General features: G+C 38.8%; 1 protein-coding gene and 1 pseudogene across 3 annotated transcripts in view; one reads left to right on the top strand and one right to left on the bottom strand.

The window, feature by feature from the left end:
- LOC110054742 (uncharacterized) overlaps positions 1-25,368 on the bottom strand; it is a 140,020-nt gene that overhangs the window by 73,235 nt on the left and 41,417 nt on the right. For all 3 annotated transcript variants that reach the window (XM_089277197.1, XM_089277198.1, XM_089277199.1), the window contains 2 exons: positions 1,227-1,412; positions 716-907 (listed from right to left, as the gene is read on the bottom strand). In XM_089277197.1, coding sequence (XP_089133323.1) covers positions 716-907; positions 1,227-1,412 — 378 coding nt within the window. The remainder of the gene's footprint in view (positions 1-715; positions 908-1,226; positions 1,413-25,368) is intronic.
- LOC149098538 (recQ-like DNA helicase Blm) lies at positions 4,924-7,378 on the top strand (annotated as a pseudogene).

Genomic DNA, 25,368 nt, shown 5'->3' with positions numbered 1-25,368 from the left:
TTATGATTGTCTTGACGTTATTCCATGTTCGTTAAGAAATTCACCGTGTTGTAGAAAATATTCAAATTACATCAACCCCTATAAAGCGACCAACCCGTATTAAAGAGACAATGTCATGAATCGCGCATGTGCGACGTCTCGTTCGAAACTTGAAAAGTTCAGGCGGAATTTTTCAAGTTTGAGTTCGGCAAATTTAAAATGGCGTCGATTAGTGGAGCCACTCGTGGTGTGTGAACAAGGGGAAAATTGCTGCGATTAATAGCTTATGGTACAAACACACAGAGATAAGGCTGTCATAAAGGGATAATTTAGAAGGAAAATATTTCGTAGCTGTTTTGGACAAGTTTAGTGACGCCTGTCAGTGCTGATAATAAATGCTGAATCGTAGTCAGTTCAGGTACTCAATGCATCCTGACCTCCTTATTGCCCTTATTATAATTGTCTTAGAAATCTGTATTTACTTAGCTTGTAATTGACTTTTCCCATATTCCACTTTAAGTACGCACGAACAATTTCAACAGAACGGAGTTGAGGTGGGACGTTTTCTTACTTTTAGTACATTTCGTACGACTTGTCCTCGACTCGGCGACAATGTTCGTTGGAATGCGGAAAAGAACTACTGTATAGTCTTCCACGCAACTAAAGAACTATCAACAGCTCATCAAACGCGCATATAGATGTATTTGGAAAAATGTAGAGTTCTTTTTTCACTTACCCGCGCAGTAGAAACCAATACTCGAGCTCCAATCCCCGTCATCACAGGTGATAGAGTAAGGAGTGCTTTTAGAGCCTGCGTACCCCGCGTTGCAATAAAAAGTACACCTCTGACGATGTTTTGGCGTTGTCTTGCATATTTCTGGTGTGACTCTACCATTTTGTGGCTCCGTTAATTTTGCGCATCTTTTCACTGTCATAACAAATGTAAATGTAATCAGTATAGCTCTTATAGTGATCGTCTGAGTAAGAATAGCTTTGAAAAAAGAACTGTTGTTTGCGAGTGACGTTTCGACAACCTTATTGCTTCCCCGTCTATGGTGTTGAAATTCTGGTCAATTAAATATAAAATTGATTGTCAGTTCTATTGTAACGAAGGTTTATCAACAGTAGTTTAGACTATGAGTAGAGCCTCCTTCGCTTAGTTCGCCTGGTTCCTGGCGCGAAACCTTGGGGCGAGAGTGAAGAGAGTTTGGGTTGTTACTGATGATATAAACAGATCAGTTACTTACCTTGGCATGTTGGTGTGTTCCCACTCCATTTCACACTGTCTCCGCTTGTGATACAAGTCCTCTCTGAGGGTCCATTCAACCAGTATCCCCGATTACATTTTATCTTGCAGCTTCCTTGGTAACGGCGGTCATTGCATGACACTAACGTTCCATAGCTTGGTCTTTTAAGCGTTGGACATTGAAGTTCTAGCCAAGAAATCGTTCCATGTTATTTAAAGATGTCTTGAACAACAATCTGATATAAGTGAATCATCTGTCATACTAATAATTAGCTCTTTTGATAGGACGTAAATTTACACTAACAGAGATTATAATCCATCAAATATTTTCGCTCGCCCTCGATTGGTCTAAACGGGTCAGATATTCCCCAATTTTCAAAACCGCGCGTGTTGCGAAAAATATTTGAAGAATAACAAACACAATAGCCTCCATTTGGCGCGAAAATATGCTCGGATATTTGTCCTTAGACATTATCTGTTCATCAAAACTGTTCGCTTCTCCGGAGAGATAATGCCCGCGAACAAATATCCTAGCATCTTTTCGTGCCAAATGGAGGCTATTGTTTATATATTAACCATTAAGCTTCCGCATTTCCTTTTTAAACATTGGCTGGGTAAAATTGTTTCTAAACTTGACGCTTAAGTGGCATTCGGAAGAATAACGCGCGGCCCGTGCTAAAAGTGTGGCGTATGAATTCTTCTTCACGGGTTCGCCAAAACTCGATACTTGTTCGGCGCGCCCACTAGTTCATTTTCGAAGTTTTCCTATGATTAGTGCATAAAGGTCCGTAAACTGGTCTATATATCATCTGGATCAGACATACTTTCCGTTTGTTAGTCTTAGTCTATAAATACTGCCAAGTCATAACATGAGACAAAAAAACTAGTCTATAAATACTGCCCAAGTCATAACATGAGGCAAAAATGTACTAAAACTAGACTTCTAGAACAAAAAAATCATCTTTAGAGCACACTCTAATGACGATCGTCATATATCCCTTCTATCACATTTTTATCGATTATTTTTATTTTCTTCGAACAAGGTGTATATTAAACAATTAGATTATAAGCTCGAGATTTCTGTCGCATTATAGTTGACGAGGGCGCAGCCTGAGTCAACTATCACGCATAGAAATTGAGAACGAATAATCTAATTGTTTTAGTATAAATCTACTAGCCATTCTAAACTTAACCTAAATCCTCCTCACAGATACTTCGAAAATACAAAGGATCGACCGTCATTTTGACAACAAGCGCACACTGCTACGCTACTCACTATCTACAACAGAATACATAGTGACTAAAGTAGCTGAATCAGCGAACGGCGTTCGTGATAGAACGCTAGTAGATTTATACAGAAGCCATAATCGGGGACGGAGAGCGTAGGCGCGCGCCTTTTCTAGTATTGGGACTGTCCCTATGATGTGGGACAATTTTGCTATTTTTAGAAAAAATTGTGCCATCACGTGCAGCAAACGCGCGTACATGCTGCGAGGATTTTTGCGGATTTGGCGCGGAGGAATTGGCGTCCGAAATTCCCGAAATTTTTGATGGTTTTGGCCTACAACTCAATGCATTTATGTCTGTAGGAATTTTGCTTCAGTATTTTCGTCGTAATTTGCTCCAATTTGAGTGGAGTAATTAAGACAGTGTCGAGTTTAGGTATGTCCGCCTTACATCACTGACCAAGTTCCGCTGCTTCTTTTACAAGAGCTCTAGCTCCACATTACCCCAATCTAACTTTGACACTTGTTGAAGATTAACAGCTTTTTCATAACACAGCGAGAAAACTTGTTGGATATATCTGGATATAGCAGCGTTTGAGGACTTCAAGGATTCTCTCCTCTTGCCACACGCTTGCGGACCGGGGGATTTCGCTAGAGTCTATCGCGACCGAAAAGTAAAAAAAAAAAAAAAAAAAAAAAAAATGTAAGCTTTGAGCTTCGCCTGAATTGTAAGCAACGCTTAATGTTTCATCAAGGCCCAACAATTTTATTTCTGCAGATACTGCTCAGTTTTGTAAAAATCCAATAAATTGTATGTTGTCGATGAATAAGAGCGCCCGCCGATGCGTGGTTTGTACAGTCAGTAATCATGACAAATTGGACTTCCGTACTTTCGTGTGAAAACGTACATCGAACTCATACAATTCCTCCAATTGTTTAAGGTTGAGGAAATATTAAAAGCTTAGCTTAAAATATGTGAATACAGCAGAAATAATTAGCAAAGTTACGATGACGTTTCCTTTAATCATCTCGAATAATAATGTCGATTTTGTTGGTTAATAATGGTAATTGAACTGAGTGGAGTGCGAATTGGTCTGGAATCATCCGCGTGATTTCAAAATTTTGACTTTGGTGTATTATTCCAGTAGCCAGTTTGTTAAAAATAGCAGATCCGGAAACGCCTTTACATTTCATTTAGTATGCAAAACGATGTCATGTGACGAAAACTCATTCGAGCGTGACAAAGAAACAAGCAGTTCTGAAGTCAGAACGAAAACAGTCTACTTCATGCATAAAAGTTCAATTCTCGTCGCCTGAGTCAATGATGGAACGCCTTCCTTTCTTCTGTGGTTGGGACTGAGACTTCTGGTTGTCTTTCGGGAAGGAATTTGAAGCTGCGGCTAGTGTAATCCTGCGATGGATTTCTTTCGCACGATGCCCAGTGGATAGCTTTTCTCTTTTAAATACCCGTTCAATGGCATTCTGCATGATTTTAAGGGATCCCAGCTCGCTATCATCTCCGTTTCTTTTTGTGACCTCTGCGTAGAACTTTATACTCAGGACCTTGTCAAGTTCTTGCGGCGCCATTTTTTCAAAATATTTTCAAGATGGCGGGACTGGCATCAGTTCGCTCATTCACTGTTTTGTGGAGCGGGGCGCCTTTTTTTACTATGTTTATTCACGGCGACAGAGTTGAGCTCTTGTATTGCTTCGTTTGAAACTAGCGGAAACCTGGAAACATCTACCTTGTTGAGATGGCTCTGAATTTGTTGTTGTGTGGTTTTCATTTGCTTATGTTTTGCTGGACTCGGTACAATACGTATCTTAAAGCAGATGTTGAAGAAAAATCGCCGAAAATATTTGTCAAAATAGAGACTGAAAGTTGGAAACTTCCCTTAGAGTAGATCTTCAGCTAGAAGGAGCTCATAGTCGTCATTCGGACACTGTAATTAATTAAATTTGTCAATTGTTTTAAAACAACAACAACAACAACAAAGTTTTGGCAATAATGGTTGCAAAATTCGCCACACAATGGCTTTTTGCCTTTTATTTTCCTGAAATTTTATTGGTTACTTTAAACTAGCCTTGAAATCTGATTAGTAATTTTGTTTACTGTCCCATTCTCATTGGCGGAGAAAAAGATGCGATTTAGGGCAAAAAATAGTGCGATTCGTGAATAAATCGCACCGCTGAGAGCCAATCAGATTGCAAGGATAACCAATGATTTTAAAATAGATTTCATAAAGTTATCAAAATTCCTTGCCTATATTTTACTTTCGCAACGTAAACTTTCACTATGTTGAAGAAACATATATGATATTAGTATCCTTTTTGCAACCTCGTTCCCAGGGTATTTTCCCTGGCTTGGGGGTGGGGCGGGAAAAGCCCCTGGGATCGGCTGGTCACATGATCTCAGAACACCCAAATATCTTGGGTGTACTAAATTATCATTTGTTAAACGGAACTTTCAAGATGGCGGTCTCGTCGAGTGAACCAAAGTTTTCGTCAGTGCTTCGTCGAGTCGGATTTTCCTTAAATAACGGTAATTTTCCACCTTTAAATTTAAAACCTTTTCAAATGAAGTGTTTTGAATATATGCTGAAAGGTCAGGATGTTATTGGAGTCCTACCTACTGGATTTGGCAAGTCAATGCTCTTTCACCTTCTACCTCATTTTATTCCTGTGAAGACCACCAAGAACATAGTTATTGTGGTATGTCCATTAAATTCCATCATTGAAGATCAGCTGAAACTCTTAAAAGCTCGCAGGATAACCGCTGATGTCTTACAGCTTGCTGTAAACGAGAAGGAACCGGCCGAGATCTTGTTCGGAAATGAACAAGAACCAAGCGAGCACGTGGTCCCGGATTCAACGAAGTTTCCTCGAGATGTTGTTAATGGCAACACTTCAATTGTATTCGCCCATCCAGAGGCTCTATTAAGTAAGGAAGGTCGAGAGCTAATGGGAAGCAAAGTCTTCCAGGAGAATGTTGTTGCCTGCATTGTTGACGAAGTTCACTGTGTTGAATTATGGTAAGTGCGTAAAATATTCATTCCTTGTCTATTCATGTCATGTTTGTTACAGACTTAGCTTATTTCCGGGAAATCTAAATCACGGTTACGGCACCGACAAGTATTTACATTGCGACTACAATTCGGAAAAAATCTACTCTATTCTCTATCTGTTTACAAACGATGACAATTTTACTCTATGAACTATATTGATAATTCATCAGTGAATTCTATGATATTAACACTGTTTATTGGAGCATCATACATTGTCTGATTACAACTGAACCATAATAACAAGATACTACTAAGTAAACATTATTAATTTAAACAAAAATTTTGTTAGTATGTCTCATTGCACTTATGTTTGAAGATTTGTAGCTCAGGGTTTCTTTTTCTTTTTCAGAGGTGAAGATTTTAGAAAAGACTTCAAAGACCTGTCAGTGTTGAAGGCATTCTTTCCCAATGTACCTACAATGGCTCTGACAGCAACAGCACCACCTCGTTTATTGAGAGACTTGCAACAAAGTCTGCGATTGCAAAATGACTGTAAAATTGTTGCACGAAACCCTAACCGAGTGAACATATACCAGGACAAGAAAGTGCGTCTGAGTAATCATCATGGGAATGAAGGTTATGACAGAATCTTAAACCCATAGCCAATGAACTGGCAATTCAAAGAGAAAACTACCCAATGACAATCATTTACCTAAAACTGAAATACTGCGGATATGCTTATGGCTTATTTGAAAGGATATTGAAAGCCAAACAGTGTGTTGGCGAAACATTAGAACCCACAGCAAGACTGTTTGCACAGTTCCATGCCCCCCAAACGAGTCGCATGAAGAAAGACATATAACAACAATCGAGGGTGAGGGTGCTATTTGCAACATCAGCACTTGGCATGGGTGTTGATGCTCCTTATGTGACCAACATCATTCAAATAACACCACCAAGTAGCCTAGAAGCTTAAATGCAAGAAATTGGTCGTGCCGGCCGTACGGGACTTTCATCATGTGCTACACTTTATTACAATAACTCTGATATTGGAAATAATAAAAAACATGTGGAAGAATCAATGAAGTCATATTGTAGATCAGAAGACACCTGTCAAAGGAAACTCCCTCTGGATTACTTTGGATTCTCCAGTGTTCAACAAGAGAACTGTTGCTGCATATGCGATGACAAGTTCAAAACAACTGAAGAGGATCTACCCCAAGCTGTTAGAAGTAAGGTCATATTTCTATCTAACGATAACCGCGTTATCCTTGAAAGGTTAATCAAGAGTGCAATTTCTCACCACGAGTCCAAAGTGACATCAGATTGTTCATCGCTATTTGACATTTCTGTAGATAAGAATCTGGCTGCAAAGGTTGTGGAGGGAGTGGAATTTATTGAGTCAGAAGCAGACTTGTTGAAATCATTTGGCATATGGGATGAAACCTGTTCTTCTCAGATCTTTTCACTTATATCTGCACACACTGTTATGTGTACAACTGAAATGGACTCCGATGATGATTAGAGCATCAACTTAAAATGTTCTGTTCGCCTATATCTGAGCATACTCCTGTTGACATGTCGAACTACAATGAACTCCGAAGATTAGAACATCAACATAAATTGTAAATTCTGTCACCTACTATAGATATATCTTGATTTATTCTCTTAAAACACACTATTGATATTTAATTATTTCCGTGTTGTTGCCATGACACTGATCAGTTTGTCTACATTTGTTCTTTTCGCTTATATCTGAGCACAGTACTATGTGTAGAATTGAAATGGACTCTGATGATGATCAGAACGTCATCATAAATTGTAAATACTGTGAACTGCTATAGATATATCTGGATTTACTGTCTTAAAATACACTATTGATATTTAATTATTTCTGTGTTGTTGCCATGACACTGATCAGTTTGTCTACGTTTCACTTATCACACATATATCTGAACACAATACTATGTGTAGAATTGAAATGAACTCTGAAGATGATCAGAAGATCATAAATTATAAATACTGTGAACTGCTGTAGATATGTCTTGATTTACTCTTAAAATACACTATTGATATTCAATTATTTCTGTTGTTACCATGACACTGATCAGTTTGTCTACATTTGTTCTTCTCATGCATATATGATTATCTCAGCACAATTCTAGATGTAAAACTGAAATGAACTCTGATGATGATCAGAACATCACCATAAATTGTAAATACTATGAACTTTGATTTACTCTATTAAAATACACTATTGATATTTAACTAATTATGTTGTTACCGTGACATTGATCTTTTTTTTTACATTTGTTCTTTTCGCTTATATCTGAGCACAATACTATATGTAGAACTGATGATCTCTGATGATGATTAGAACATCATCATAAATCGTAAATACTGTGAACATTGATTTACTCTCCTAAAGAACACTATTGATTAACTAGGCCCTCAGTGATCTTCATTTAAGTGTATGTCTAAGTTGATAACTCTTCCAAGTGTTTGGCTAGCCACTGATGATAGTCCACAATGTTTAAATACCTTAGAGGAGACCTTTTAATGTCAGGGAAGCTGTCATGAAATCTTGCTGGCATATGATTGAAAGGATTCAATCGCAATAGGTCAGACACCATTTCTTTCTCATCTTTAAGTGAGTCACGTGTTGTATGTTGCACAGATGTCTTGTGGATCCCTACAGAAGAGTCAAATTCTTCTACAATCTGATGGATGCCAGTGGTTGCTTTGCAGACCTTGTCGATTCGTCATACCGGAAGTCGATTTGCGCGAGTCTTAGAAAATATAGCGCATCCGGGAGGGTGGGTTGCAAATGTTGTCGATTCGACTCGATTCGATCGAATCGACACGAATCGTCTCCCTTGATGTCGATTCGTCATACCGGAAGTCGATTTGCGCGCGACCTAGAAAACATAGCGCACTCACTCCATTCTGATTAATTTATTTAAGAAAACTGGATTAAATAGTCTTGTCCTATCCCTCCCCTGCTAAGTATGACACTTCGTCCTGCAGGTTTGGCAGGTTTTAGGGGTGACTACAAAGACTAAATTTTGTCCGATAACATGTAGTTTATACATGGCGGTTAACGCGGCACGAAGATGGCTTTTTGGTTCAATCTGTGGAGTTTTAAAATGGAAAGTTGTTTAGCTAAGCAACAGTAGCTGCGACCAATGGACATGGAAAAACTAGAAGGATGTACTATACCATTTTTGTGCGGTAGCATAGCGTAACCCAGCGCTTCAATTTTAACAAGGAGACCTTCGTGGAGTGGTAAAATGGAAAATTATAAAGCTATGGAACACTAGCTTCGGCCATGGACATTGAAATCCTGAAGCCATGATGCTCGCTTCGAAATCTTTAAAGCTACGATACTATAAAGCGAATCACGACCGAGGACCAATCGTTTGAAAGTCTTTTAAAATGTCACCCAGAGGAGGAAACAATGCAACGGGGAATGAATGCTTTATCATCTCTAAGCTAAGGTAAGCCTCCTTGTTGTGTCGTATTTTTTACTATGCCTTTTATACGAGGGGGATTATTTCGTTCGGAAAGTAGCTCTGGTACAGGGTCGACTGCTCTTTGAATGAAAAACAATGACAGTTTTTTGTCATGTCTTACACTTAATAAAAACAAAAGATGATTCTTAAGTGGAGGTGCTGGAGTTGACAAAAGTACTGTTACAAATGCATTGTATGAAGCTGTGATCAGATTTCTAAACAGTATTACTGGGGAAATCCAGATGATGTGAATGTGTCAAGATTGTCCCTTCTGGTAAGGTAGCATTCAATATTAAAGGTAATACACTACCTTACACTGCCAGTAGGGGTTTTGTGTATTGTGCACTAGACAGACTGACAGACTAAATACCATTAGAGCAGTGCTAAAACAAACGTAGGGTAATTTTCGTTGCTGAGATTTCTATGGTTGAAATGGTATTTTAACTTTTTGAACTTAAGATTACAACAAATTATGGGAACTAATGAACCATTTGGTGGAATAAGCTTGGTAACTGTTGGAGATCTTTTCCAGCTTAAGCCAGTTTTTGATAAGTGGATCTTTGAAAATTCCCAATCTGCAATTTGCAGCTAATGTTTGGGCAGAGTATTTCACCCTCTTTGAATTGACAGAAATAATGAGACAAAAAGATGACAAAGAATTTGTTCAGCTACTCAATCGTTTGAGAGAGGGAAAGCACTCTGAAGATGATATAACCATTTTGAAACAAAGACTTGTGAATGTAAGGCCTGGACAAGATAATCACCCAATGAACATGGCACATTTACTTTATTACAAATGCATCCGTAGATGCTTAAACACTGCTCTGTATAACCTCTCTAAAGCTGATAAAGCTCAGATAAAGCTGTTGACATTATAGTTGGGGACATTTCTGATGATCTCAAGAAGCAAATGAAAAACAAAATCTCAGATGATCCAACAAAGACAATGGGTTTATATTCGCTAGTGTCAGTAGCAACTGCAACAAAATATGACTGGCAACTAATATTGATGTGACTGATGGACTCACCAATGGTGCAGAGTGTGTCATAGAACACATAGACTACTGAGTTGAAAATTCCACCCGACCAAGTATTCTTTGGGTCTCATTTCCACATCCTGACATAGGCAGACACCAGCATAGAGAAAATGCACATTTATACAAGGCAACTATAAATAGAAATTGGACACCAGTATTTGAAGTAACTAGACAATTTTGGGTCAATAAAAAAGTCAAGTCCAAATTCTCCGGCGCCAATTTCCACTTAGACCCGCTGCTGCCAAGACTATTTACTGCTGTCAAGGCGACACATTAAATGAGGTAGTTGTTGATTTTCCAGCATCCTCTAGAAATGCATTATGTTGGCTTGAGCCGTGTATGAAACAGCACTGCACTGCATATTGTTAATTTGAATGAAAACAAAATATAGGTTAGTGAGAAAGTTAAAAGTGATATGAGCAGACGTAAGAGCACAAGCCTTGTGCCTTTAGCAGTGTTACGGACTGACAATTCACCCTAAACAAAAACAATCTTGTTGCAGAATGTTAGACCTCTCCACCTCCACATAGATTGTGTGCGAAGTGATTACAACATTCAAGAAGCTGGTGTCAACATTTTTGTTGAATCAAAACTTTGCTTGTTAGTTAGAGATGATACATATCAGCATAGTGAATTAACTCTTTACAGAAATTACTTTAGTCAGTCTAACATAAGAACATGCTATGGAACTGCTTTGTACATTAAGAATGATTTGAATTGTACTAAACTTGATTCCATACAGATATATAACTTTAATAATTTGGAAATCACTGTTATGGTGTTAAGCCAACCAATTCCAAATATTCATGTCATTGGTATCTATTGCTCGAAATCTAAAGTTAAATTTCACAGTTAATTGATGCTCTTACTCCTTCTCAAGACTCCACATATAATCATTTATGCCCTTTTTAAATGTGTCACTATTATATTTATTTTGTACTGCAGGTGAAGCAAGTTGTACTATTGTGCATCTGCATATGACTCAGATGAACACTGCAATAACAACTACAGTATAATAATTATGCAAATGACAGTAAGCAGATGTTAATATTAACAGCAACATTACTGATGCTATACAAAGTCATGTTTATCAGCTGCCAAAAATAATATCAAAAGACAGTAGAAACTGGCTTTAACAACACAAGTCACCCTTAAAACTTCTTGGAATTAATCTGAGAATTACAGATGGATGTGGAATTCTCCTGCTTACAATGAGAATAAGATGCTTTCAAGACTTAAGTCAGCTGACACTTGAACTGTTGAAATTCATTCATTACAAGCATATAAAATGGCTCTCCAAACTGCATGCATGTGCAGAGTTGGAAACACTTTAGAACTTTGTCCATGTATGTTTCTTAAAGTCAAGAACGTCAACAAGTAAAATCCATCTGAAGTCGCTATGTGTGTCAAACCTTAACTCCAGAAATGAACCTATAGCTTTACAGTGGAATACAGAGATTATATAACAAAACTTAAAATTAGCAGTTCTATATCATGTTCATATACATGAACATATACATGTAGAGTATCACAATCATGGTTATCATGTTGTACTTCATCTTCATGCCCTTCCTGCTGCTGTAAAGATTGTTTTTTTATAACTCAGCAAAAATTGTATAATCTGTATGTATAGGAGATTGCTGGCTAGAATGTCTCCTCTTAGCTTTTATGTGCTACATTATGGTAGTCAGTATTTTAGTGGACTTAATAAGAAGAAAATGCTCCTAATAAAAGCAATGTTCATCTTGATTGTTGTTGTTGCACTCTGTTGAAATCTATTTTCAATTATGTAATAAATAATTATTGATAATTTATAAAATAATTTTAACACAGAGCAAATTCAGCCACCTACAGTGTAAAGGGTGGGAGGCGTGTTGGCCTCATGGTTAGTGCGCTCGTCTCCAGATCAAGCAGTCTAGGTTCGAGCCCTAGCCGTGGACATTGCATTGTGTTCTTGGGCAAGACACTTAATTCTCACAGTGCCTCTCTCTACCCCCGTGTACAGATGGGTACCGGTGAACTTAGTGCTGGGGATAACCCTGCAATGGACTACCAGCCCATCCAGGGGGGAGTAGAAATACTCCTAGTTGCTTCATGCTACAGAAACCAGGATAAGCTTTGGCCTGGGGGCTACTTGGCCTGTATGCAGACTTGACCTTTACCCAAAGGGTGTCAATAAGCGACCACTGTACATGAGAACCAATGGATCAAAGGACGTTTCTTTTCCTGTTTTTCACTGCTGTACCAAGAAGAACTCCACAATGATCAATTCCTCTTCTTTTTTTATTCAACTAACCTTTCTACTTTAAAGGAAGGAAGTGAAGAATGATCATCGCAGTAAATTTTCCAATTTAAGCAATTGGAAAGAAGAAGCCTGAAAAAAATCAGGGCTTCAACGGGATTCGAACCCGTGACCTCCGCGATACCGGTGCGGTAGAGCATCGCACCGGTATCGCGGAGGTCACGGGTTCGAATCCCGTTGAAGCCCTGATTTTTTTCAGGCTTCTTCTTTCCAATTGCTTAAATTGGAAAATTTACTGCGATGATCATTCTTCACTTTCATCTACAACCGCAGTTCATATATGAATTATTTCATATATACTTCACATAACTTTTCTACTTTCATCCAATTCATCTATGAGCTGGCTCACAGTAGCCTTTGATTATAAAGAGTGTCATTGCTTTTGTGAATAGCTTTTACGTAGCTCAAGTTATTGAGGTCGCCGTCCTTTAAGAAAATACACGTGTCAAGCATTTTTGTATTTGGCGACACAACGGGACCCGCGAAAGTTGCCCGCGCCCACTGCTGATCTTGTCCTGGCCTTCCCGTCCTCGTATCTTATAAAGGCTCGTCCGCTCAACAAATTAAATTTAAGCCCCGTTCGGCAGGGTTCGTACTTGGCTGGGTGACCAAACTCGAATACCCCGTTTTGTAATAACTTCTTTTTTTCTTTTTTTTTTTCTTTCCTTTCCAGAACTCCCAGCCTTGTGTTATGTCTTCTTCTATTTCTCAACTATTTGTTCTTATCATTTAGCATGTCCGTGTTTACGTGTATTTATTCACAATACCGTATAAATAATAGTGAAACTGGTCGTTCGAATTCTCTTCAATTAATTTTCTTGTCTGTTGATCGTCTAAAACTTTTAATTACGGCTTAAATCATTCGAAAATTTAAACAGCTCATCAATTTCGTGAGTTTCAATATCTTCCTTTTCGGCAATAGAGTACGGTTAAACCTGTATTAAGTGGACACCTTCGTTAAATGACCCTTCTATGTAAAAATAATCTTCGTGCGAAAATCTATTCAATGCATATCACTTCAACGGTAAGACATTGAGTACTTGCAATATGACTGGGTTTATATTTTAATATAGGCGAACAACACGAAAATACGTCCTCCTTCCATGTTGTTATTGTCGTTCGCGAGTCGACTTCCGTTCAGACGATTCGACTTTGCAGGAGACGATTCGCGACGAATCGTGCGAATCGAATCGAATCGTTAACAATTTGATACCCCAGTTATTGCCGAGACGATTCGCGACGAATCGAGTCAATTTGACATCCCAGTTATCGACTCTCAGTTTGCTGTCACGTTTTAAGAACGAGGAAGGTTCATGCGATCATTTTCTCATGGGTCTCCGTGTCACGTGGTGCGTATCGACTCCGTGCGAATCGAGTCGAATCGTTAAGTCTCTCACACGAATCCACTCAAGTTTGTCGTCACGTTTCAAGAACGAGGAACGTTCATGTATCATTATTTCACGGGTCTTGACTTCCGGTGGTGCGGATCGACTCCGTGCGAATCGAGTCGAATCGTCAAGTGCCTCAGACGAATCGACTCTAGTTGGGTGTATTGGACATGAATGGAGGAGAAACACATAACAAATTGTTCCTCTAAGACGATGCAATGTATCTATTGAAACTTCTTAATATTAACTCCATGTGTTTGGCCACTGATATCCCGAAACGTAGCGGCATTAAAAAAAAACAAAAAAACAAAAAAACAATTTATGGCTACCATTGCACAGATTTTTGACGCACCTTTGACGAGTTATGGCTCTTAAACGAACACCGAATCATATGCTTTTTATCGCACATTTCACTGCATTATCAGGAACAACCACAAAAAATTTGAAAAAATTTAATGTCAAGTGTTATTCCTAGGGAATCACCCTAAGCTAAATCGAGCAGATATTATTCATTCACAGCGCGAAATTGACGTCTTGTTTTCGACCATGAAAACCTCACCTTTTCCATTAGCTCAGAGCAGAAAACTACATATAAGAGCCCTGGTTCTAATTCCCTGCCTTATTTCCTGCCACCGTTGTGAAAACTCCGCAAGAGAGTCTCGCAACTCTCGCCATTTGATCACGCAACATGACAACATCCACGCGAGAACTCACGACGTGTGCGTGGATCTGCGCGGATAAATGTCGCCACGGTGGCGCAATTTGTTCTAAAATAGCAAAATTGTCCCATATCATAGGTGCGCGCGGATCCCAGGACTTTCTGTCTCCGTCTCCGATTATGGCTCCTGATTTATACTAACACTATTCATACCATGCCATAGAAAATATAGCCAATCAGAATACAGGAAACCCTTTGTGTATTCAACGGTAAAACATCCAATCCTCCCTCCGCGCGTGTGTCGCATTGATTATGTTGGCCACTGTAAATTCTATGGCATGGTGTAAAATAGTGACATAAAATAGTTAAACATATAGATTAGGTCTTTGCCGTTTGGGAGCCCAATCAGATTCCTGATCCTCCGAAATCTGCAGATTTCCTGGATTTCGGACAATCTTCAAAAAACGTCTACGATAAGTTAGTATTGTAACGCGGTTTGGTTATGACATGCTTAAACATAAATAGTTTAGTTTCTCACATTGATAATTTACGTATCTTCACGGGTCAGTCCAAGGGTATTGATATTTTAGCTATAAATGAAACCAGACTCGAATCAACCATCAAACACAGCGAAGTTCATTTACCTGGTTATGACTTAGTTCGCAAAGACCGCGAAAATAACGGCAGAAATAGTGGTGGTGTCTGTATTTAAGTTCGAAGTAATATCAATTTTCAAATTCGTGCTAACCTCACTCCGAGTAATATTGAATGGCTTACTATTGAGTTTACGAGACCCGATACAAGCCATTCCTTGTGTCCACTTAGTACAGACCACCACAGTCATCCTTTTCACGGTCTTTGAGAGGGTGATTGATAAAATTGATGCCGAAAATTTGGAGCTATATCAGTTGGTTGACCTAAACTGTAATTTATTACCAGACATTGACGATAATAACTCTTCCTACTTCTTGAATATTATTGATATTTATGGTCTGACTGATCACTGAACCTACTCGAGTAACGCAATACTCGCGTACCCTCATCGATTTATGCTTAACCAATTCTCCAGATAAAATATCTAATAATTTTGGTGTTATTGATACTGGCATCAGCGATCACTGTGACACTTTCCTGACACGCAAAATTTCACATTTCAGCTCTGGTGTTCATAAAACAGCTGAAGTGCGACAGCACAAAAACTTTAACGAAGATGAATTTTTACGTGATCTTCGTATGAATGAATGGAACCGCGTTTCCATGCACAATAACCCAACGAAATGTGGAACTCTTTGAAACACTCTCTAATTAACAATTAGACTATTCGCTCTCGATTTCTAGATAGTTGATTCGGCCTTCGGCCTCATCAAGTATCACCTCATAGTTTGCCACTAAATTTTCTCCCATGGTTATTGGTTTAAATTGATCACGTGACGCGATAGTGTTCATTCGCGGAGAGACGCTATCAGCCCATAGAGCCAGTCCGAGGAAAATACCTGGATGGATAGTGCTCGTCCGTGAAAATATTTCTGTAAACAAGCGGGTTTATAGAAAATAAACAATTTAAATTGTTTTAAGAGGTTTTTGTTTGTTTTCCTTTTCAAATTTTACATTTGGCTTTCATGGCTTTCATCTAAAAAGGTTGAAAATAATTCAAAATGATTTTTGAACTGGCGCGCTTAAGAAAATTTAGTGGAGAACAATAAAGACAATAGAGGGTTTATGTCTCGGAACTGTCGGTCTGATAGTTGCCCCTTGGAAATTTGATGTTCTTAAAACTAGCATATTTGTTTTAAGAACATCAAATTTTCGCGGGGCAACTATCAGACCGATAGTTCCTAGACATAAACCCTCTATTGTCTTTATTGGTCACCACTAAATTTTCTCGACAGAAACACTCTATTGTTTAAATAAAAATCGAGAGCGAATAATCTAATAGTTTAAGTAGAATTCTGACTGAAATAAGCGCAAATTACGGTTTCTAATTATTTTTCTACGTATTATTAAACTTCACGCTATAACAAAGATTGTCATTGGAAATTTGCAGCTGTGTACGCCCGCGCACTCATTTATTCAATAATTTCAAGTCTTCAAGTCAAAACGCCGTTATTGACTTTCTTATAGTCTTCTACTGAATTTAATTATCCATTTTCATCTAACTGTTCCCCCAAAACTTCGGGAAAACGCAAAAAACGTCGTCATTTCGTAGACGACCGCCAGCCACTGCACTCTAATGGCTAATAGTGCACGAGTAGCTCAGCCAATCAGATTGCATCCTCGGACACCCAGGGGCTGCTAGTCAGGACGGTGCCATATTTTTGGGCGAGCGATATTTTCGGACGAAAGTTCACTTCAAGAGCACATAATCCCTCGGGCACTTATTCTTACCAAACCAGTTCCAGAAGTGTTCGAATTCCGTCCCGCTGATTCTGGCCAATCAGCAAGGAGGTCCAGCCGGGCCAAGTGGTTTTCCTCATCGATCGTTAATGTACGCGATATCTACTCTGTTGTTAGTGGCGCGCGAAGCTAGTCGAGTACACAAGTAATTATTTTTCTCCTCGATCATTGAACGACTTGCAAAGCTTCCTCAAAAATTTCTACGATGTGCGAATCTCCGTTGCACGGGCCACGCAACTTTGTCGACTAAACGTGGTGAGGATCAGCCAGCTGCAGTGTACGGACCGTCTTGCTCTGCGCTAAACCAAAATTACTTTACCAATATCGTGTTGGGCGTAAATTTCAACAGGTCCTGAAAGAAATCTTGTCTTTGTTTCCTGCGGTCGATTTGAAAGCGGGTTGATTTATTATTGAGAAAAATGTGGTGTGAAGAGATGTTTTCGGGCAATTACGACGGGTTAAGGAAAGATTTGAACCTTCCAACTGTTGCTTAAGATTCCCTGCTAATCCATTGGTTTTCTTTCGCCTCTTATATCAATCGTTGAAGACCAGGTGAAGTAGCTCAGGTCACTGGAAATTTATAAAGCTGGAAGCCAGACATCAATGATCAATAACATCAGCGACTAAATGTTAATCAATGAGTATTTTGTGGAGCATAATTGCTCTATGATTCATTAGTTACTCATTGATGCCATTTATTACTCATTGATGCCATTGATTATCCATTGATTATCCACTGATTAGTCATTTGCTGCCTTTGTAATTATTACCCGGACAAAATTCTGCGATCTCCAGAGATTGGTGCTTGAAGCATTGTGAAATGAATCAAGATACCCTTTACCATGTGCAATGGAGAATTTGCAAAACTGAATAAAATTGATTCAAGAATGGTCAAAGTTTGGTTGAACAACGAAAGACTGCGAGGCCGCGGCGAGGAATCCAGCACATCATCAGCATCATCGAGTGGAAATGATGCTGATGAAATTGATTAAATAGTCAATAAAGTTTGAAATCACAAAACTTGTTGCGTTTTTTTTTTTTTTTGGATTTTATGCTATTCAAAGACCCCTGATGACTAATCGGTGACTAAAAAGTTTGTGGAGCATCGATTACTTATTGAGTATTGGCAATACTCAATGGGTAATCAGCTGATTACTCATAGAATACTCATTGATTGATCATTGATGTCATCGATTAGTTGTTTCTGGTTAAAAGGAAATCAAATTGAGTGATAAAGAAATATTGGATGGAAAGGGTGAATTTGCTTTGTTGTATGTGAAGTGTAGGAAGTGTAGAAAACAAGATACCCAAGATGGCGGATGCACAGAACACGTTTTATTGATACGAGCATGCGCCCGTAAGAACCGCTGACCACTACAGTATGGAAGCCCGCAGTCATTGACCAGGGATCAGAAATTCAGGGTCATGTTCTAGAAGAAGTCCTATCGTGTTCGAGAAGAATTTCTATTGAAAATAATGTTGCTCTTTCTTGTGATCCCAAGGGGGAGGGGGGGGGGGGGTTACTTTCGTAAATTTCGGATAGGTGTGTACCTCGAAAGGTGTTAAACCCTGACCCCATTTGAGGATGAAGGATATGAAAAATGACATCCTATTTAAGGCCCAAACCCTAGAAATGACACCCTATTGAAGGGAAAATCAAAAACTAAGAACAGCGTGAACGAGTCGGCTTTATTTCGTTTCTGTAACATTGGAAGTTAACCAAAGGTTCAGTTCAGATCAAGCTGGGCATTTAATTTAAGCACTCAGCTTGGCAGTGAGGCTTAGAGGACACAAACAAACGAAATTAAATGACCATGTTTATTCATTTCTTATGTCTGTGTCTTCTAGGCCTAGCTATCAAGCTGAATTTTAATATATTGAAAGTGGCCTATTGAGGTACCCTATCTAAGGAACACATCGGGAACTCAGTGCCATTAGGGGCAAAAATGATTGCCTATTTAAAGATCTAGAACCTGAAAACCCTTACATGTCCTGCGGCACATACCTATATAGCCCATACATGGCAGTAGCGCCCCCGGGATTGTGATGAGACACATACAACTGTCATTGGTAAGTTCATCGATTTGTTTACTAGTAAATGAATTATTCCATTTTTATAGTACTGTTTATCATGGAGTCATGTCTAAAAGGTGGCAGACACATGACAGTTATGTTTGTTTTCCCTTTTAGTTATAAACAATACTAGTTAAGTAGGCCTTAAGTGTGGCTTCTTAAGAGCGTACTTGAGAATTCGCATGGAAACGTTACATCAACCCTTGCACTCATAGACCAAGTTATTGCATTGAATTTTCCCCTGCAATTTCTGAGTATTCATAATTTTCCACAAGACGCTAGGATTTAGACAGAACTCCTACAAGTATAATAATAGTGTAGATATAAGGTGTATTAACAGGTATAGCTTTCTAGTGACCCTATTACTGCCAGAGTCCATACTAATTTATGAAAAGACAAAATTTTTTGTCTGTGGATAAGATCCCGTGGTGTTACCATTTAAATGGGACCCCTCAAGCAGTGCTTTACACATAATAATATTCATTTCGCTATCTTTTTAAAGGCAATTTACATTTAGGATTGTTCTCAAATATTTACATTGGCCATGGTTAGGTGTCAAAAGGTTCAGCTCAGAAGTGCTGTTCATAAAAATTTCATATAGTGATACAGCTAGTTGAACAATGTCTTTGCTCTGTGGCTGTCTTCCAGGCTTTCTATTTCTTCACCCTGTTGTCATACTCGCATGAAGCCTCCTGAATTTTCATGTTTACCGTTCCCTTCCGACACACAAACCAATTAAGTTTTTGAAGTCTTGAAAAACCCTGATATTTAAAAAAAATGCAGCTGGTCGATCGTCCCCACGTTCAGTCGACCTAGCTGCGTGGCCCGTGCAACGGACATTCGCATATCGTAGAAATTTTTGAGGAAGTTTTACAAGTCGTTCAACGATCGTGGAGAAAAATAATAAGTTGTGTTCTCGACTGGCTTCGCGCGCCACCAACAACGGTGTAAAAATCGCGTACATTAGAGATATAAATTTTCGAAATACGTTAGATAAGTCCGCCGTGAAAATTGATCCAAATATTGCTCTCTTATGCCCATGTTACAGCTTGTGATTTCCTCGGCTTCGATGAATCTTTTTTTCCAGAATGTTCCCTGGCCAAGAAACTCCGTGATCGATGAGGAAAACCACTTCGCGTAAGAAGGCGACAGAGTTGCCCAGCTGGACGTTCTCGCTGATTGGCAAGAAAAATATTTTTCTGGCCAATCACCGGGACGGAATTCGAACACTTTTGGAACTGGTTCGGTGAGAATAAGTGCCCAGGGGCTTGTCTGCTCTTGAAGTAAACTTTCGCCCGAAAATATCGCTCGCCCAAAAATATGGCATCGTCACGATTAGCAGCCCCTGGGTGTCCGAGGATGATGAGATTGCAGCATTTACATTAGTACACTAGTAGAATTCTAATATATAGATTTAGCCAAGCCTAAAAGCAGAGCTCCTGATTACAATAATTGATCATAAATGAAAAGAGAAGTTTTTTCCCCTGGATCAGAAACTAAAAAAATGATCAATTGCGAGTATGTGATTGTTCAGCGTGTGGTTTTTTTATAGTTACATTTTAAAAAACCATACCTTATGAGTGTACCCAAGATTGTAGAAATTAATATTACGTACGTAATATATCAGGGACTTTCCAAGAGACGCTTGTGCTAGGAATATGTCGGAAGAAAAGTGAACAATACGTCAAGGTTTAATTTAGGCCGAGATTTTGCCTGTCCATGTACTCCCTCCTTTTCCTCCAGAGTAATAACCTGGCTTGAGCCCGCGATCTAATCGAAAACCTAGTACCTAGTAAGCGAACGAGACCTCGATGAACCCTTAACCTGAGCCCGCGATATGGTCACATGATACTGGTCAGCGGATACCTTGTCTTGACAGTATTGAATAAATCATAACAGGGATGTCCAATATCAAAGATGTACGATGGTAATGGTGCTCTCTCGGACGTACGGACAGTTACGTAAGAACCAAAAATTTTGAGATCGATGGGTTACCAAATTTTCTAAGATATGGGGCTCCGCTCGTGCACCTTCGGTACGCAGGAGCTCCGCTACTAATATGTACTTATTGACTGAGTGGGAGGGCCGGACGGGAAAGTATTTGGCTCGAGGTCAGGGCGTACGGACCGAGCGCAGCGAGGTCTGTGCGTCCTGACCGAGGGACAAATATTTTCCCGTCCGGCCCGACCTTACTCAGTCAATAAACATTTTATCATATGACCACTTAACGGTTGAACCTAAATAGGACGCGATTACATAACATGAGGCGGCCGTGCGCGGAAAAACTACAGAAAACAGAAAAGATTCTACTATAAAAACTCAGTGTTATTTATTTCTTCGTGTCGAACAAGAAACTCACAATTCATCGAAAAACACGACTCATTTTCTCAAATTTGTTTTTCAATGGAAGTCTACAATTACAATTCATGCTAAAAAGCCAACAGAAAGTTGACATAAAGCTGTAAAAAAAATTTGTCAAAACCATCAAAAACTTAGCGAGTGACAAAAGTTTGCTTCACGCTTCACTGAAATTGTTCACAAATTTTCTTCGTCTGAAGACTCAAGAAAATGTCGGCGTCGTTTCAAGCTATTTGTCGACCTCTTGGATTCTCTTGAACAAGGGAGAACCACCAACGGAATATTAATGACACAGATGTTGGCTCCCGCAAACAGTACCTGGGTTTGCTGACTTTGCTGGCTTTGCTGTGTAGTGGAAATTCAAGCGAGTTTTATTTTCTGGATGAACTGTACGGTAATGAACTTGTGTTCGTACTCAGTTTTTTCTCCTCAAACAACACTGATGTAGAAATTGCAGAGCAATTTATCCTACTGTACACAAGGTATGTTTGTGATTTCTCTTCTCCCAACCCTGGAAATTCGAAGAAAAAATTTATATCGTACTTTGTTTTCTTCGCGACTTGCCTGTTTTCTTGCTTTTGACCCACAATGAATTCTTTGATGCTTTCCACTGAAAGAAGTTTCGCCTCAAGACTGTTTGTTTATTCCGAAGGTTAATTATCGAACAATTCATCCGGAAAAGTTGTTTTCTTGACCGCCTGTTTGTTTGTTGTTGGCTTATGAGAAAGTTGTGAGCTTCTTCATTTGTGAGAACTGTTGACTTTCTTTCTGTGCTTTCGGAGTGAGTTGGAGACTGAAGTAGTTCTGCATCGGACAGTTCGCCTGGATAGTAAACTTCGCTCTCAGAATGTTCACTTTCGTCATTTATTTTGAAGAGAACAAAATTTTGCAGCGACAAATTGTTTTGTCATTAACTCGCATCGAGTTTCTAGTAGGGCCGTACGCATTTCTAGTAGGCCGTACGTGTTTTTCCAGCCCTAACACTTGGACGCGTACGGCCCTCATACGGGACCTTTTTTCTTATGGTTTTCCAAGGAAATTGCGCGCGGGTCATATAATTATGAGTGTTATTAATAAGCACGCACCACTGAAAACAAAAAGAATTTGAAACAATAACTCTTCAAGGATTGCAAATGAGTTGTTACGCGAAATTTACAAAAGAGATTTTTTAAAAAAGAAAGCGACATCCACGAATGATCCCTTGATTTGGAAACAACTCAAAGATGTAAGAAATAAGGTAAATAACTCAATTAAGAAAGCCAAACGTAAATATTTTTCAGAGAAACTGAACGCAAGTAAATTTGATCCACGTATAAAAGGCTCGTCAATGCATGTCAACAAAAGTCTCTCATATTAAATCAGGGCATCAAGTCTTTACTTCACCTGAAGACACAGCAGGGGCGTTTAACAACAATTTTAGTAATATTGGTCAGACTCTAGCCCGCGAAATTCCTTCTGTAGATATTGATCTACTTTTCTATGGGAAACCCTCTGATAGGGTATTTTCTTTCGAAAGGATCAATGTCCAAAAAGTCGTCAACTTAGTGAAAGGTATCAATGGAGGGAAGGCGAGTGGTCTTGACACCATTCCATGCAAACTCTTAAAGTGTATATGACATGAAAAATAATTTTGGCTTATTTGAAAGGCCTTTCAAAATACAGAAGAATGGCATTTTTCTTTTTGAAATATCTTTTTTGATTTTAGAAATATTGACGTTTTTCTATTATGGAAATTAGATCAGTGATGACGTCATAAGGTTTGCAACTAAAAGTAGTAAAATACTGAATAAACGATATATTGAACCAGTGTTCCTGAAACCTTGCTTCACAAATGTGCATCACAAAATAAACAAAATGACACTCTTAGTGCTGCTGCCATGAGAACAGTTTTGCCGCTGGTGCTGCCTTAATCAAAACTGAACTTCCCAGTTTTTGTCTTAGACCAAGAACCATCTACCCCACCCAATCTAATGATGGAAGTTTAGACAATATGGGAACTATGTCTAACCCTTTGTCTCACTTTAGAAGTTGCAAATGGGGATATCTGGGTTTTTTACAGAAAGAGACTGGAGCCGAAAGAGTTGCTATAGCAACAGTACTGAGGTTGTCATTTTGTTTTTTTGGTGATGCCCATTTGTGGAGCAAAGTTTCAAGAGGACTGCTTCAATATTTCTCGAGATATTGTTTATTCAGTATTTTACTATTTCTTAGTTGCAAACAATATGACGTCATCACTACTCTAATTTACTTAACAAAAAAACGTCAATGTCTCTAAAACCAAAAAAGATATTTCAAAAAGAAAAACGTCATTCTTCTGTATTATGAAAGGCCTTTCTAATAAGCAGAAATTACTTGTCATGTCATATACACTTTAAAATAGCCGCCGAAGTCGTTGCGCCCTCTTTAACGTGTATTTTTAATCAATCACTACTGACTGGTATCTACCATTCCGACTGAAAGCTGGGTAAAGTATCACCTATCTTTAAGAATGGATCCGAGACTGACTAAAACAATTATCGGCCTATATCCGTTATACCTGCTGTGGCCAAAATTTGAAAAAAAATCTATGACCAACTATCATGAATTATCTAGATGTAAATATTTTAAGGAGAACGACCAATTTTTTAAGTTTGAAAGAAATGTTTCCACAGAACTTCTCTCATCTGCAGCTGAATGAATGATTACAAAGCAAGTTGAATAATAAGTAGGCAAAAATGCTAATTAAGACAAATAGTAACAACAGAACGTGAAAAGGTGTAAATTAAAAGGATAATTTTAGATTTACATGGTGTAATTGCTGATTGAGGCAAGGTAGTTCAAGGTAGGCTATCCATATTCAAAAAGAACTACCTTGCCTCAATCAGCAATTACACCATGTAAATCTAAAATTATCCTTTTAATTTACACCTTTTCACGTTCTGTTGTTACTATTTGTCTTAATTAGCATTTTTGCCTACTTATTATTCAACTTGCTTTGTAATCATTCATTCAACTGCAGATGACAAAAGTTCTGTCGAAACATGTTTTTCAAACTTAAAAAAATTGGTCGTTTTCCTTAAAATCTTTACATGTCTGCTGCTATCTAGACCTAGATGCAAATGATTTAATAAACAGTTGTCAGTCTGGCTTTCGCTCTCTACACTACGCTCACTGCCTTGCTGGAGACAAGCAACAACTGGCGTGTCAGTGTTGACAAAAGTCTTCTCAATGGTGTAATTTTCAATGTTTTGAAGAACGCCTTTGACACTATAGATCATAAAATCGTGTTGCAAAAACTTGCTGAATATGGGGTGGATCAAGATGCCCTGAAATGGTTTAAATCTTACCTAACGGATCGTCTGCAACGATGCAACGTAAACAAACACCTTTCCAGTGCAAGCCCTTTAAACTGCGGAGTTCCCCAAGGATCAATAATTAGTCCTCTACTTTTTTTGATCTATATTAATAACTTACCAAATTGCTTATGACACGAATGTTACTTTTGCTACTTCCAACAAATCAATACTCCTGGAAGGAGCACGTACACGAAATTTCGAAATCAAAGGAGACCTATCGTCAAACTCGTGGATTAAGTAATCTAGAGATGAAACACGTTGGTGAACTTGCAATTACTGATGTATTTTTAAAGGCTGTTAACACAAGCCAGGTTCGTACCATGCAAGGTCGCACTTATCTCATAAAGCGTAGGCTTTTTTCGTTGGCTTTTGTTGCACACATATTACAGAATAGCTAGGGTGGAAAAATTGCAGCTGAACAGAGAGTGGTAAAGGCTAAGGGTTCTTGGGTCACAAAGGACACTCGTGCCAAAGAAATCTTATAGTACTCTCTTCCCCCCGCCCCCCCCCCCCCCCAACACACACACATACACACACACATACACACCCAGATCTTGATGTTGATGTTTGTCTACCTGCTGGGGGAATTTACAAGTATTCAAGTCGTACGAGCTTACAGACCTTGTTCACTGCATTTCACTCAAGGCCATAGGTAAGGTTTCTTATGAGACAGCACTTCTTTTCCAATGTAGAACCGCTTGTCTCTCTCTCTCTCTCTCTCTCTCTCTCTCTCTCTCTGTATTGCATGTAAAGTACATCAAAATAAGTAGCCTCTTTTGCAAGCATTTTCAGTGTTGATCCACAAAATCTGTCCACCCATAAATATGTGCTCCTACGAGCTCACAGAGGGGTTTC

The sequence above is a fragment of the Orbicella faveolata genome, unplaced genomic scaffold (genome assembly GCF_042242905.1).
Source record: "Orbicella faveolata isolate gen_17 unplaced genomic scaffold, um_ofav_v1 contig_46, whole genome shotgun sequence".
Classification (NCBI taxonomy): domain Eukaryota; kingdom Metazoa; phylum Cnidaria; class Anthozoa; order Scleractinia; family Merulinidae; genus Orbicella; species Orbicella faveolata.
This window is presented reverse-complemented; position numbering and strand designations above follow the sequence as displayed.